Raw genomic sequence first — 15,877 nt, forward strand, 5'->3', positions numbered from 1 at the left:
ATCTAGGAAGAAAGTGTCAAGAGTGATTTGCTTCTGATGATGTGATGTGTAATCTGTAGATGACTGAGGCATGGAGGTAGAGAAGAAAGTTAATTGCAGGGGCAGGTAGTGCCACTGCACTGTACTTAGAATTGTATTTACAATGCAAATTCCTGTTGGTTTTTTTTTAAGGCTTTCTATCTCAGTGACACTTGTGCTCTGTGCAGGCAACCATGATTTGCCTTTAATTTCCAGCTTTTTGTCAGTTTGTCACCACTTTATTCTTTAAACATATTTTTTCTACCAAATAAAGGCATAATGAGAGTATGACAGAAGAATTAGAACTTCAAATAGAACGATTTCTGTTACTGTAAACAATGCAAAACCTGCCAAAAATCTTCTGAAATGAAGGAATAGTATTATTTTCTTGTCTTAACATTGAAAATAGAACTAAAATACATCAGACTTAGCTAGGAGTTGCCAGTAGAAGAGGGGAATATGTTTTATTAGGGATTTCTTTAAAATTTTCCTTTTTCCAACCATCCTCCTTCACCACCACCACCAACCCCCACCCTGTCCTCCCCTTCCCTGATAAAAAAACAACTCCTGTCAGAAAGATTGCCCTGGACTGATACATTTTGTAGCACTTTGCATGTCATTTCCTCAATAATGGTTCTGCCCCCTCTGTCTTATGCACTCCAGATATAGAAAGTGGAGTCCACAAAGTTACAGACATGAAAATCTCTCCATGATCTTATGTGCAATTTGCTTTTGCCATTCTAAAAAGCATTTGCACAAAACTGGCAGCAGCCACTAACATCTTGTATTGTGAGAACATGGGCATGACAACAATCCCTGTATTTCCTAAATCATTGCTTATCTACACATCACTTCAGCCCAGAGCACAACAAGGAAAAGTTGTTTTGGTTTCCCAGCATCATGAAGGGAGCCACTGGCTCTTCCTTTGAATAATTAAAGTAAAACACGTTCATTCCTGTATCATGACTCTCAGAATTCATAATTGCATTCAAAAATAAAAAAATAATCATGGGACAGCTGCCAGCAAAGATGTTCTGTTTAGCAGTTTATAAAAACAGCATATGCCACTCGTTTATTCAGTTTTTTTATTTCCAGTTATTTATTAATTTTGGCCTAATTTGCATGCAAGTAAAGCCATAAAGGGAAATCAAGAGTGAGTGTTTTCTTTGATGCTGTGACCAGATGTGAGTAGCTGATAGAATGTAAATTGTTTTAAAAACACAGATTCATTAACCTTTTCAAAACCTGAATCTCTGAGAGCTCAGATCTTACATGGACTTACTGAGGATACTGTTTGGGGTATTTCCACTGTAAATATGGCTCCCTAAGGTATTTCCATGGAGAGTCTATAATCTAATGTTACTTATTCCTTCCTGGTCCTTTTCCCCCTCCAGTCATCCAAATCTGTGTCTATGTTCTCTGCTTTGAGTTGTGTCACTGATCAGCTCTGCCTTCAGCAGATATTCTGGCTCAGGAGTGCCTGCAAGTATTTGCCTGGTTGGAGAAAGTAAAAAAGAAAAGAAAAGGACATTAGATGCATTTGTGATAAATCATTTGGAGAAATCAGGTTCACCTTCTCCAGAGTCAAATCAGAGTCTCCTTCCCTCTACCTCCTGCACAGACAGATTCCAATTTATTCTTCTAAACAACAATTTTGAGGTTCTCACCATATGGTTGAGTGTGTCAAAGCCAAGTACTCCATGCTTGTAAAGACACAGGAGGGCTGCCAAGGACCAGCAGGATGCTCTAGGAATAATTGTGCCAAGACAAAGAGGGAATGGGATGTGGAGAAGACAAAACACGGAGCAGAACCGTGTAAGATCACTGGCAGATCACACGAAAATGGGGGACTTCTGTTGGCAGCTTTAGGAATTTGAGTACTTGGAGACTCAAGGCCAGATGTCCAGCTCCTCTGCGAGTGGACTGCAGAGGCAGAAGCAAACAACAGGTATCATTCAGAGCACTTAGCCAGCAGCTCACAGACTATAATACAAGCTACCCAGCAGACTTCAAATCCTAAGAAAACAGCAAATTCAGTAGAGGTTGTCTCTGCATCCCCATCATCCCACTTTCCCCCCTTCCCTGCTCTTTAAAGGCCAAGTGTGATTGACTCCCAGGGTCACAGTGAGGGGAAGAGAAAAAGCCAAAGCAATTTCATTTTTAAATTTGACTTTATTTTCACAGCAAAGTTTCCCCAGCGCTCTCCCAGCTGGAGCGCCGATAATGAGTTGTCATCCGTTTAATGGATAGTACCTGTTCCATTAAAGCCAAGTAGGTTACTGTGAGCCAGTAGCAGGTTCACTTCTGGGGCAGAAAAAGCCCAAAAACCTCAAGATGATAGTAAACCCTGGATTGTAAATAAATGAATACATTGAAAGCCCTTCCTCCTTCAAGCAAGGAGAGAAGTGAGAAAGAGCAACCTCCTTTTTTGCTTTAAGAGAGACCTTTCCCACTCTATTTCCAGCTTGATGGCATGTCCTGGGCATGGGGCTGCTGATCTTTGCTGCTCCCATGGATCCTGAAATACCAGTGCCTGGTCCCTACGCCCCCTTTCAAGGGCTGGCAGCATTAGCAGACATGGGAGATGCACTCAGGCACCTCAACGGCCTTTTGACCTAATCCATATTTATAGATCCTCTCAATTAGCAGATACTGGGAAACCTTTGTTTTGCCCTTGGTTGTTTGCAGTGGCTCAATCAATTCTAATTGCATCTATACTGATTATAAAGTGGGTGGCAACTTGTGTCAGAACTGCTGTGATTTCTTTAAATTAACCAGAGGTAACATGACATGTTCTTGATAAACGCAGTAATAGCAGCAGGCAGGCACATGACTGCAGAAGAGCAGACATGCCCTGGAATCATCATTCCGAGAAAAACCCTGAAGACAGGGATTTGCTTTGAAATTTACTTCAGATCCAGCTGACAAGGAGTCGATTAGTTCCACAATGAGCAAATGCAGCACTGTCTTGTTTGCTGCAAGAGAAAACAAACAAATGTCAATAAAAAATTACATCTTTGCCAGAGGGTTTTAACACAATTCAAGTAAAGAAATAAAGCTGTATGTTCATGTTGCTTTAAAAAACCCACAGGTCTAGTGCCTTTATGTGTACCAAGGAAACCATATTTTTCATTCCTTAGCCCACTCTCTGTCTAAACTAATTTGCTTTTTCTGCAAAATGATTAACGAACCCACACAAAAATGCTGAAATCCCAGCCTGTATGGCTGGCTATAGGCTGTGTGTTTAATCCAAAAAAGTTAGACCAAGAAGAGCCAGTTGAGAAATGTGTCCTTACATGTGAGTGAAGAGCAAATAAAAAATAGGGGTCACGAATAACCAAGTTTTTTTAATTTATATTTTCAAGTCAGAGGAATATATTTTGCATTGATACACATCCTCTTGAAGTCACAGGGCCAGCACAAAAACTCTCGCTTAATGTCTGCAATTCAGCTAATTTTGAGTTGTTTGTGCTAACTATACAGATTTAAATGTCTAAACATTTAGAGGCAAGCCTTACATTCTTCATTATTTTTTCATGAGCTCTTCCTCGTGACACTTGACTGAAGTGTCAGTGCTTCAAGAGCACACCCAGTAGCTCCAGCCTCCTTTTTTTACAGCATATCAGGGCTTGGGAGCCTCACTGTCTCTCTTCTGTACCAGCCGGTAAATTATGGAGTCATGATTCTCTGTCATTTTTCCTTTAATGCAAAGATGAACAGCCCATGTGCCATTGCTCGGGTGAGCAGCATCCTCCCTGCTTTCTGCTATGAGCTGTCTGACAAAGCCTTGGAGGCTCCAGGAGAGGGTTCTGGGTCCAGTCCCCAGCATTTCCTGTTGATGGCCACATGTGACTCTGCACTCAGGTTGCTGTTACCCAGCTTTTCCTTTCGAGGACATGCTGACACCTGACTTGGGGTGCTGCTCAGCTGTGGGGCAGGCAAGCCCCAGCAGATCAGGGTTCTCCGTGTGTCCTGACTGGAGCAGCACCTTTCACTGTGGGCAGTGGTAGCCTTAACACAACTTCTGCTGCTTTGCCCAGCACTGAGTCCTGCAGTTTCTGCAGGTTTCATCCTTCCCAGTCCTGATAATCCACCAAGTCCTGAGGCCTGGGACATGTACAAGGCTGAGCCAGAGAGAACAGCAAGTTCCATTTCATTCTTTTTCTTGTCTGAATAAAGATCTCTCTTGTTCTGTGCATCAAACACATGCGCAACAGGCTTTGATTCAACAAGTTCACTGAATTGCCTGTTTCAATCAGATGATCCTGCTAGTAATGCCAACTCTTATTTATTTGGGAATTTTTACTCAGAATGTTCCTGTTTAACTAATATGTTGACAAACAGTCTTCCATATTTAATTGCTTCCAAAGGAGGAAATTTAATCATGTGTACTTGTTCTATTTCTTAAACTGTAGTGCTCTGGCAGAGCACATTCCTGACACATGTGCACAGATTGAACTCATTTTGACTACAGATTATTGTGCGTATCTACCATTTAAAATAAAAAGAGGGGTTTAGATAAATGCAGGAACAGTTAAATTATGTATAATGGTAATGGGCTTGTGCTGAACCAGTTTAATTGGGGATTTGAAGTAACAGACTTGCAGAGTATTTGACATTAAAGACTTTGCAAATGTAACAGCAAAGCTCCAATTATACTCTTTTTCCCTCTAAATAAATACACAGATTTATTTCCAGCACCTGAGATGCTGTCCTCTGCATGGAAGAAAGGACTCAGTGTCAGGCTGTAGTGCAAGCAGCAAGGACATGTGGAAGGAATTGTAGCTGTGAATATGTAATTCCTGGCCTCTGACGCTCACGGAGCGCGGTGGCTTTCCTCGCCTGGAGCAGCCTGAATGGGCCCATTTTCTGTTCTAGACAGTGTGTCTGTTGGCAGAGCTAAACATATCCTCTGTGCTGCCAGAGTGAGGATGCTGGGGAAGGCAGCTGAGAGCGAAAATAAATGGTTGGAAATTTGTTCCCAACAGGCACTTGGTGAACGTTTTTCAAGGGTCTCATCCTGATTTTATAAGCAGCAGCTTGGTGCACTCAGACTCTCAGAAGTCAGCCAACCTTTGACAGGGGCAGCCTGACCCACGGTGTCCAGTTTAGGTCTGTGAAAGGATTGTCACAGCCTGATACTGATTTTTACTGCAATATTGCAAATCTGGGGTATTGTACTGTATTTTGCTGAGATAGGTAAGGAAAGCAACCACAGTGCAAAGTGTCATTAGGGAATGGTTGTGATCTACTGTTCAGCACAGTAGGAGCTTGAAAACATAAGTCTCCCAGGCGACGACTTTCCCAGTGAGAGTGGAGCACTTCCAGGAATCAGGTTGGGGCTGCATGTGTTTCGTTATGGTCTGCTTTGTCCAAGACCATGGTGTTGTCCTTTTAGTGCCATAAATGGCACCACCTGGGTTTTGTAGGCAGATAGAGCTAACAAATGTTGTGGCTTTTCCAACAGCAGGGCAAGGTTCATCTGTTTAGGGAAAAAAAAAAACCCACAACAAAACAGGCTGAGATCTTGGGTCTTTCTTCTAGACAAATCAATAATAGCACTTGGATGTCTGACAGGGGTTGGCAGACTTCTTGCACCAGGTGTCCTTGAACTGTTTCCTCATTTCGAGGTGCAGGCAGTCCTGGATGTCCTGCAGCTCTGGGGATGCTGGTTGTACATGTTGATAATAAGGGTGGCTCTATTTTCAGGGTCAGAGCTTTGCCTGCTAAGGCAGCACTTGCAGGATGAGAATCTGCAGGAGCAGAATCCATTGTACTGAGCACAAAGAGTGCCAAAGCTGAGCACAACCCCTGGGATGCAATGTGTGAGAAACGGGTTAGAGCTCACCACTAAACCTTGGTCTTTTTGTTTACTTAGGTCCTTAGCGGTGGCTTTTTCAATGCACTAACTTTGGGCTTTGCTTCTGCCTTTCCAGAGGAAGCCATCAAGTTCCACAGCGGGCCTCCAAAGAACGCGTACATGGAGCAGAGCTTCCAGGGCCTGAACCCCGTGCTGAACATCCCGGTCAGCGCGGCCCGCGCGGACCAGGCCAAGCGCAGCGCGGGGCTCGTGGGCGCCCGCCTGGACGCCTGGGTGGACTCTCTGGTCAGCAGCGTCTGGTCGGCCGTGGACGTCTGCAGCGTGGGTCCCACGGCCTGCCCCGTCCTGCAGGGCTGTGCCCAGACAGCCTGGAGCTCCCTGAGCCCCGACCCCAAGTCCGAGCTGGGCCCCGTCAAACCCGACGGCCGCCTGAGGTAGCATCCGGTACGCTCTGCCCCGGCATAGGTTTTTAAAAGGGAATTGAACCTCGCTTCTCTGTGAATCTCACACCAGGTTTCAGAAACCTAAGGGAAAGTTACATTTTTTTGTTACTTATTGTAATAGAATTCATTTTAAGAAAACAAAACCAAAACAAAACAAAAGAGTTCTGAAGTTCTGACAAGGCCTTCGGCACTGCCCTCTCCATCAGCTCTGTTGGGAGCAGCTTGCCTCATGCCACAGGCTGTGCTGTCCCATGGGGACCCGGCCATTCCACGTGCCACTGCACCCACCAGCCTGTGGGCTTGGAAACAGTAGCACCAAGCCATGGGGAGGGCAGTGAAGGAGCAGCTGCTAAAGGGTTTTTTTTTAAATAAATTTGTCCGTGCCTCTGCTGTTTCATAGGCTTTCGTTACTTTGCTACAACGAATAAATCACATCAAAATTCCCTTCCTCTTACACGTCCTGGGGAGGTTGGTTCCTGCAGGCTGAAGTCTGTATGGCCACATGACCTCAGAGAATGTGAAGTAATTATGGTACAGCCTCACTTGGGTTTTTAATAACACAAAGTAATTCTGGACACAGCTGATGTCTGTTACTCTAGTTAGAGAGAACAAGCAAAAGCAGAAACCTTCAGATTCCTTTCAGAGATTTTTTTCAGACTAATTTAATGATAAACTCTAAATGAAACCAGTGTTTTACTATAGTAGTCTTTTATGTCTCATGCAGTCGGGTTCAGGGTCAGTGTACTAAGATTATTTATTAAAGAACAAAGAAGTTTTTTGAATTTCAACACTTTCAAATCTGCAGACATTTTTGGAAGCCACCAGTACCTGAGTATTTTCACAGGCTGCCAGTAGAGCAGGTGTGTATGTGTAGGCTGGAGTGGGTTGTGATGTGTCTGCTCACACCCTTTGCTCATGAGCTGAGCTGAGTTTTTTCTCAGGCAGTGGAGTTGTAAACCAGTAAAATGGTAAAACTGGGACCTAAATTAGCAACAACAGGTTTCTTCCCTAATTTGAGTAGTGGCTAGTAAGTCTTAACACTAATTCCCTTCCTTGGTCTCAGATCTCCATCTCTTCCTAAAGAAGGATCCTTCCAGGCTTTGCCAGGGCACCTGGAAGGCTGTGCAGGATGTGGGTCACTGCCTAAAGCCAGGGGAAGGAGAACAATGCCATGTTTCTCTGTGCTTTTACTTTAATCTGTCAACAATCTACTCTTGCCTGTCTTCAGTATTCCTAGCAGGCTGCATCCTGTTTTAAATAGTCATGTTTTTGCATCATTTCAACCTGCATTTACTACAGTAAGGAAAAATTAATTTACATTCCAAGAACTTTTTAAAATACAGGTTTTATATACAAATTCATCTCCAACTAATGTATTTTACATTAGCAAAAACATGCACTTTGTTGCTGTTGCTGTGTTAATCTCTAGTTAGCAACAGAACCAAAAAAGACCATCAAAAGCCATTGGGTTAATTAGGAAAGAACTCCTGTTGCTGTCATAAAGGAAGGTATCTGTTCAGCCTTCTGTGTGCATGGATAACTTTCTGCTGAGACTGAAGTGTCCACATCAGGAGGGAAACAGACCCTTAGATCATTCCATAATCATGTCTCACAGGAAGGTTGAATTCCCTTTTAAACAACACTTGCAGTAGGACTGTAACACACAGATCCCCGTGGCTTGTAGTATCTCTGTCATATTGGTTTAAAGCTACTTCAGTTTGCTTTGGACTTGAAATTGTGGTGTCAGCTGTGCTGGCATTAAGGCAGAGCATTGAAATGTTTATCTGGCACAAAAATGGATGCATAGAAGGAACAATTTAGGTATTTATTATTTATGTTTTAGTCAATGACTAATTAGTAGGTGCTGCTTTTGCAGCTTGAAGATTATGTTATTTTACTAACTGAAGCTGCCTTTATTAAGAAAAGGCCTTCCTCCCCTCACACTTCCCTTTTTTTTTTGTCTTGATTTTGTCAGTCATGAGCAGTAGCTTTAGGAAAGTTTGTAGCAATGAGAGCTGATTGGAATATTCCAGTTAAGATAATGTTCCAGCTTTTCAACCAGCTCTGGAGGCAAGCGTGTGTGAAACCAGGGTTGCCAACAGGTTTATGTAATAGAATCACAATGTTATTACTTATTCAGTAGGGGTTTTTAACAGTGCTTGTTTTTAATGTAACATTCCTTTGTGAAGTTCATATTTTCTGGGGACCTCCAATCCTCACTGTGAAATCCAGGGCTTTAGTCACACTGATGCAATGGCGACTGCACGGTCCAAGCCCTGCAGATTAAATGAAGAAGGTCACATTTAAGGCACACAATAAAACTCATTAACAAGCCCAGGCAGTGCTTGTTCTCAGTAAGACTCCTGAGGTAGCCACAAAATCTTCAGTCTGTCTTGCACATAAGCACATGTGTAGGGTGCACCCACGCACATGCATGCAGATAACTTCGTTTTTAAATCTGATACTTGTTTTTATTCTTATGCAGGAATGTTTTAAGTGCTTTTTTGGTAAGTTTTCATTAACTAGACCAAGCAGAAGGTGACAACAATCATGTCTTCTGCGGTTAGGAAAAAAACTGCCACTTTTATCATTTAAAGAATAAGGTGCAAAATATTTTGTTTTAGTACAAAAAAAAGGAAAGAAAACAGATGGTTGCTGATATATCCATTTGCATTATATGCTAGGTTTAAAATATCTCAAAGAAAATTTATATGAGATTATTTTCTGAAAGGCAAGAAGCATTTAAACAGTGAAGTTTTGTAGCAAGCTGGTAATCCCAGTGCTGCTGTTAAAATATAGGATGTGGAGCTGATGGGTTGATCCTGCAGTCCTTTCTCCAGAAAAACGTCCAGAGTGCTAGTGCTAAATGAGGATTTCAGAGGCAAGTCCAGCATAAATAAAGGTTATGACAGTATTCTATGGGTAAATGTTGTCTGTTTGAATCCATCAAAAGATAAGCTGCCATGTTTGGAACATCTTCTGGGGGCAGTGTCAAGTTTTGGACCTAAACAGCCACCTCTACAATAGCTGTTATCATTCAGACATGGATCCAAAAGATATATATGAGACTCAGTGTCTGAGTTACAAAGTCAGTAGTTGTGAATAAAAAACATATAAAGCCAGACTCTGCATCAGAGATCAGAGCTGGCTCCAAGGTGATGCTGTTAAGCCCAGCTTAGTCCTGCTTAGGGGCTTCTCTGGTTTGAAATGGCAGCACTGGGAGCTTGGGATGAGCATTGTCAATGGACAGAAGATAATAACTTCACAGATCTTACATTTGGTGAAAAGGAGAATTCAGAGCAGGGACCCACAGTTGGTACAAAACACAAGAGTTATGCATCCTCACCTGAACGTGCAGGTGTTCTTTTCCAGTCACACTGGCCAGTCCTTGCTGAACAGGATCCCAGCTGGAAGCCTGGTTTGATCAAAATTCCTTTCAATGGGAGGGGTTTATATTTCCATATGCACACATTTATCCTCTGTGTGGAATGCTTTGCTTGTTTAAATTCCCTGCCCATTCTGCATGACAGCCATGTAACACTCCTGTGATCAATCTGTATTACATAGAAAGGGAACGTGGCAAAATGCAGAACATCTGCATAGGTGATTTAATGAATTATGTCCAAAGTCAGTCCCAGCATTATGCAAACCTGTTTATATGGTAATGTTAAACCCCAAGGCTAAACGAAATAGCTCAAATGACAGTTTATTTTCACATTTGTCCAATTCTTTCTTTGATGACATTTGGACATTGAGTAGTAATATTTGCATTTTCATTTTCTGAGATTCAAGGGGTTTTTTTTTAGAATTGAAATTATGTCTTTATTTTTTGTGCTTTCAGCAAGCAGAGAATTTTAACAATTCCTTCATGATAGCAAATGTTATACAAGAAAGTCCCTCTGTATCTCTGTTGTTAAGTCTTCATTATTGCTAAGCCTAGAGATACAGGAATGTGCATTCGTGTGTTACAAATTGACTTTCCTGGGTACTGGCTTCAGTGCACAATGCCTGTACAGTTGTTTAATGGTGTATTAACAGTGATCCTGCAGCACCTTCAAAAGTACCAACTAATGTGCATTCACTGTCCCTCTATCTCCTGCAGCACTAATTGCCATCCTAATGAAGCCTCCATCACTCTTAGCCACGATTATAGTGAGCACAGTAGTGAAGTCAGTGAATCAGAATGGGGATAGTGTAAACCTGACCTAAGGGAGAGAGAAAGGGTAGACAAGATGCTGAAACTTTGCAAAAGTTTGACACAATTGCATTGCAACAAACCTTTGAACAAACTGGGCTCCTTCTGCACAGCAAGGCTAAAAACCATTGATTCCCTGAGATCTCAGCTTTGATAAACAAGATAGACAAGATCCAGATAAAGAAGATCCAGATGTTTCTTGTGGCCCAGCAATGAGGACCAGCTTTCTGTTGATTTCTCTAGTTCTCTTTCATCACAGCCATCAGAGAATTGCCATCTTGCCACTGGCTAACACGCCCTCCTTGTTGTCTTCCCAGCTCCCAAAGCTTCAGCAGTTGGCCACATAAAACCTTGGCCAACCCCAGCACTTTCCATAGAGCAGGAAGTTTTATACTTGAGTGAGCTAAATCCCCATGGCTTCTTCAGAAACCCAGCTGCAGATGGGGAAAGTTTGCTTTTCATAGCAGCTTTCAGTCAGTTCAGTACTTGCACACAGGAAGGAGTTGGTAAAAGCCAGCAGTTACCTTGTCCTGATTTTCAGGCATGGGAATCTGATATATGTGAGAGGAGACTTGGTTATTTGATACTTCAGTAAAAGAGTAAGACAGACCTGGTGGGACATGGTTGGCAACCTTTCTCACTGGCCTTTGCTTCAGTCCAGTTGTGAAAAGATAGTGATCCGTATGTGTCTTTATTTCTACCATTCAAGACCTCCAGTGTAATCTTAAGGATTAGTAGGACTTCAGCCACTATTAAATGACAATTGAAAACATCATGTGAAAAAGCCTCTGCAAATCAAACCCTCAGGCTTCTGCCAAGGCAGCTCCAGGGATGATGCTGACAGAGAGGGTAGGGAGCGATGCAGTGTTAGAGAGGACAGAGCACTGCCCTTCCAGAGGTCCAGGAGGAGTTCCTGAGAGCAGGAATGCCTGCTGCTGAGCCCTGAGGGCAGCTGCTGCTGCAGCCAGGCACAGAGGAGGCAAAGAAATGTGAATTGGGATTGAGGATAGCAAGGAAGAATTTGTAGGACAGCACATTTTCCTACAGAATCTTCAAAGGCAAACACTCTGATTTGTAATTCCCTACAAAGGTGTATTGTAGAAGAGACTGACCTTCAAAACCTTCACCACCATCATCACAGTAAGGGAAAGAATAATCAGGCTGAATAACCAGCATTTAAAATTGAGGCTGCCAGGCCTTACAGCCTCAGTTATGTGTGGCGTTGGGAGCAGTTACCCTCATGATGTGGCACTGCAGGTACCACTTTGATTCCATTCCTTCTTACTAACAGTAGTGTGTTGATCGCTCTGCTCTTTGCTTCTGCCTTGGTTACCTTCTTTTGCTCATGGGTGCTACCACAGCTGCTACCTCACTGTGTCTGCAAACACGTTTACCTGAGAACAACAAAAAAGGTACCAGAAATCTCCTTGAACTGAATGTACAATCTATGCAAATTCTCTTTCTACTTTGTTACAACCTAGAAGTATTACTTGTAACCTTGCCAAATAAACAGCAAGATACTGTACAGGTGCCTCTGATACCAGAGTGACAATTCTAGGCGCAGTTCATGGCGCTGCATTTGTATATTGTAATGACTCGGCTTGTCTTTGGTTCTGTTGTAATTAACACCCTTGACGGAGACAATAGCACTTCTGCTAGGGGAGCACCTTCAGTTTGCTGGGAATATTCCAGAGGAGGATGTCTATGGCATTTCATTTTATTTTCCTGCTTAGATCCAAAAAAAGGCAGAGACCTGCTGGCCAAAACTAGGGTGTTGTTTCAGCTTTTCTGTGGATGAATCCTATCAGCTTTGGATCGCTCGGTGTCTGTTCCCATTGTGGCATCCAGTGTGTTGCCCCTTAAAGAAAGCCTTACTTCCATCCTTTCTAAATGTGGCCTTAAACTGTGTTAGGAACTTTGGTGTTGTCTGTGTCTTGCTCACTTTCTCTGTTTGTTGTGGAATGAATAAAAGGCACCTTGAGATTTCTATTACAGCTCAGTTGTGTTGCTGTCAGCTTACACTTCACAAATACAATGGAAATTGCTTACAAATGCAGTCTTTAAGGAAAGAAAATGACCTTCCCTTCGGGCAAAAGGCAGTCTCAGACATTCATATAAACCTTAGGAAAATATGAGCTCTGTCTCTTGCAAGTCACTGTAGATAAGGAACTTGGTTTAATTACATACAAAGTACAAACTTAGTAACTTCTAATTTATCTTCAGGCTACAACAGGACAGACTGCTCTCAGATGCACAAGACAAATTGTAGAGTAATTTCACACATTTTAACATGGTGTAGTAGCATTCCTCTCAGATTTGTACTGGTAGCTGAGAGAAGAAATATCCTCTTAATGGTATGGTCTTAAAATCTGAAGAACGTGACCACATAGGGCCAGATTTTGGGTGTTGGTTGGGAATCTAACAGTACATTTAGAACATGGTTGTTTTTTCATAAATGCATCTCCAAAAATCTGGCTTTTGGAGCTTCTTTCAAAGGTTGTCAAAGTAAGCAGAAAGCAATGACTTCTGCTAAGGCTTGTATATGTTGGGTTTCTTTAATACTTTCCTCCATGAGAACTGTTGTGTTTCAGTGAGTAGCACCAATATTCCCGGCAGGCTGCAGTGCTTTTAGGAATCCCAAATCCTGTCCTATGTTGGTATTCATGTGTGGATACAACCCAAAGGCAACTGAAAAGGGTTTACATATAAAACAAGATTTGTGAAACTAAAATAATTAATTCAATGTAATGAAATTATTTTTCTGACTTTGTCCTTTTGGTTCTGTTTTGGTTTGATTGGATTTTTCTATTGCCTAACATAGTCCATAATAAGTTATTCCTATTCTGTCATTTTCAAAGACTGGTGGTAATATAGTTTTAAGAAATAACTATTTTGTTATAGATCATAATATGCATAAAATTGTACAGAAATATTTTGTAATCTATTGAATAAGAAAAAAGAAAACCGTGTATATACAGGAGAAAAAAAAAAGTTTAAGAAAATTGGAAATTCAAATGGAACACACTGAAAGATGTAGATATTTTGCTATTTATTTAAAGGAGTATTTTATGAGATATTGAAATGTCTTAAATTGACCAGTAATCAAAGTTCAAAGTCAGAATGCTTTTCTTGTAGTAGAATGTGATTTTCAGCAATTATTGCACTACCCGTTTTTGCACCCTTTTGTCTTTCATTTAGCAGAAACAATGTGCCTTAGCTGTATTCTTTGTCAATGGGAGTTTAGTTGTTTGTCCAACAAAGCAAATTTTTTGCAGAAAAAATGGATGTATGAAATACTGTATTATACCAAAAACACTGCAGTGTATATAATGCTTTCTGTCATACGGTGTTTTCAGATGCAGAGTTTTAAAATAAAAAAAAAAAGGCTGTCTTTAGGAGAATGTGCACTTTGTATTATTTTCAACCCCACCCACGTGTGTCTTATTTGAAAGAACTTTGCTTCTTGGTGATTTTTAGGAGGAAAAATGGGCCTGAGCACTTCACCCTGTGATCCCAGTGCTGCTGCCTGGTCAGTCATTTCTCAGCCATAGCCAGTATGGGGGAAGCATTCATGAGTGCCTCTTGGGAATCCGTCATTGCTCACAGGCAGTGCTGCAGCCTCACCTGGGTGCTGCCCCCAGTGCAGGGGTGGAAGGTGGATGAACTTTGCAGGGCTCTCAGCACTGCTGGCACAGTGGGACCCAGAGAAACGTCCAAATTCTTGTTTTCAAACCCAGATGTCTGCTTTTGGGCCAGAGCCTCTCTGCCTTTTCCAGTGATGACAAGGAACGGTAGGCAAAGGGATCAACAAGGAGCTCAACTGCAGTCTGTTTCCTGAAGGCCATTGACCATGAGAAATGCTGGAGCAGTTTCTTCCCTGCATCCCCAAAGGGTGCATCAGCCAAAGAGAAAGACGCTGTCATGGGCTTACAGATGTCCAGCTGGGTGCAGAAATATGAATTAATGCAAAGGGTGGCTGGTTCCAAGAGCAGCAAGATATGTGTCCTCTGCCTTAAGTGCAAGGATGAGCTCAGAAAGACACATTTCTTCCATAGCCCCTGCTGGGTTATGGACCCAAACCAGCCATTGCCTAATGTTCACCCAGTGTGAGCACTTACATTTATTTCCATACCCTGGTCTCCACACAGAGCACTGATTTCTTAGAGCTGCTTCAATAGATGTGATGGGGGAAAAGTTAAATTCTCCTAAAAGTGGATGATTGGTATCTTTAGCACCATCCCCATGATGTATTTCAGATTTGTCTCCCTGTGCAGCTTTTTGATGTGGGATGCTTGAAAAAAACTCCTTGATGACCTTCCAGAAGTCTTTGACAGCACCAGGAGCTGCATGACTTTTCATGCACCCCCAAGCCGTGCTGCAGGTTCTCTTGGCAGCCAGAACTGCATTTGATCTTGTGTTTTCTTTTCACCTGCTGTTCAGGAATTCCACTTTTTTGGCACTTAGATGCAAAGAGGTCTGTTTAAACAGAGGAGGGAACACAGTGCTAATATTTTAGTCTTGGCACAAAGGAAAGATCTGTGGAGGGGAAAAAGGAAAAAAAATCCTGCTTTCAAATTTGAAGCCTGGTTTTATTTATAGCTGGTATAAGAAGTATGCTGCTTTTGTGCTGGCTTATTCCTAATCCAGCTGCTAATAGTCATGGCATATTAAAACAAAAAACCCTCAACCTTTGTTTTAATTATCTCCAAATGCGTCATTGGCCACTACTTTAAAGGAAAGACTGAGGGGGCAGTTGGAAATCAGGCTACCAGGTGCTCAGGTGTTTTGTTTGCCTTGACTTCAGTGAGAATCTGCTCTGTAAGGCACAGGAATCCCAGTTCACCACGGAGAGGGTGGTCTGAGAGAGTGTCACCCTGGCAGTGTTACACTGGCAGGAAAGGCTGTGCCTCTCCATCTGCTGGAAACACCATCACCACATCCCTGCATCTGCCATGCCTAAGGTCTCTTACTGTAATTATTATTTATAGTCTAGAACATGGTTAATTCACACAATGACACAAGACCCAGGGCAAAGCCGTTTGCCAATAGCTGCACAGTAAACCAAGTGCAACAGGAACGAGGTATTTAATTGCCTTGACAATGGGGATTTTGAAATTTAGCATTTCCTCATCTGTTGCTAAAGAATCTGTAACCTATTTTCTAAAAATCAGAGGCTGTTAGTAATCTGAGGCTTCACAAATGCAAAAAGCTGTAAATCTTCGCTGTCTCTGAATTATTAAAAAGGATGAGGTACTGAGGTTGCACTAAAGTTAAAACCAGGCATGGATGGCAATTTTTCATCCTTCCAGGAAAGATGATCGTGGCTATTCTGGTGCCAAATCAGCCTTTTGGCTGCTCCCTGCCCTGACTGCAGGCCTTTGAGCTAGGGCACAGCTGAGG

The 15,877-nt window shown here is 42.3% G+C and overlaps 1 protein-coding gene and 1 long non-coding RNA gene across 5 annotated transcripts in view; one reads left to right on the plus strand and one right to left on the minus strand.

The window, feature by feature from the left end:
• The window catches only part of XYLT1 (xylosyltransferase 1), a 179,601-nt gene extending 165,729 nt beyond the window's left edge, over positions 1-13,872 (plus strand). For all 4 annotated transcript variants that reach the window (XM_068206859.1, XM_068206861.1, XM_068206858.1 and 1 more), the window contains one exon: positions 5,955-13,872. In XM_068206859.1, the coding sequence (XP_068062960.1) occupies positions 5,955-6,277 (323 nt within the window). In that variant the 3' untranslated portion in view covers positions 6,278-13,872. The remainder of the gene's footprint in view (positions 1-5,954) is intronic.
• Positions 1,087-6,063, minus strand: LOC137483625 (uncharacterized). Its single transcript, XR_011004571.1, has 2 exons — positions 1,686-6,063; positions 1,087-1,512 (listed from the first exon to the last, which is right to left on the minus strand). It is a non-coding gene; the product is annotated as an uncharacterized lncRNA (long non-coding RNA).
• Positions 13,873-15,877: the final 2,005 nt, after the last annotated feature.

The sequence above is a fragment of the Anomalospiza imberbis genome, chromosome 16 (assembly GCF_031753505.1).
Source record: "Anomalospiza imberbis isolate Cuckoo-Finch-1a 21T00152 chromosome 16, ASM3175350v1, whole genome shotgun sequence".
Lineage (NCBI taxonomy): Eukaryota > Metazoa > Chordata > Aves > Passeriformes > Viduidae > Anomalospiza > Anomalospiza imberbis.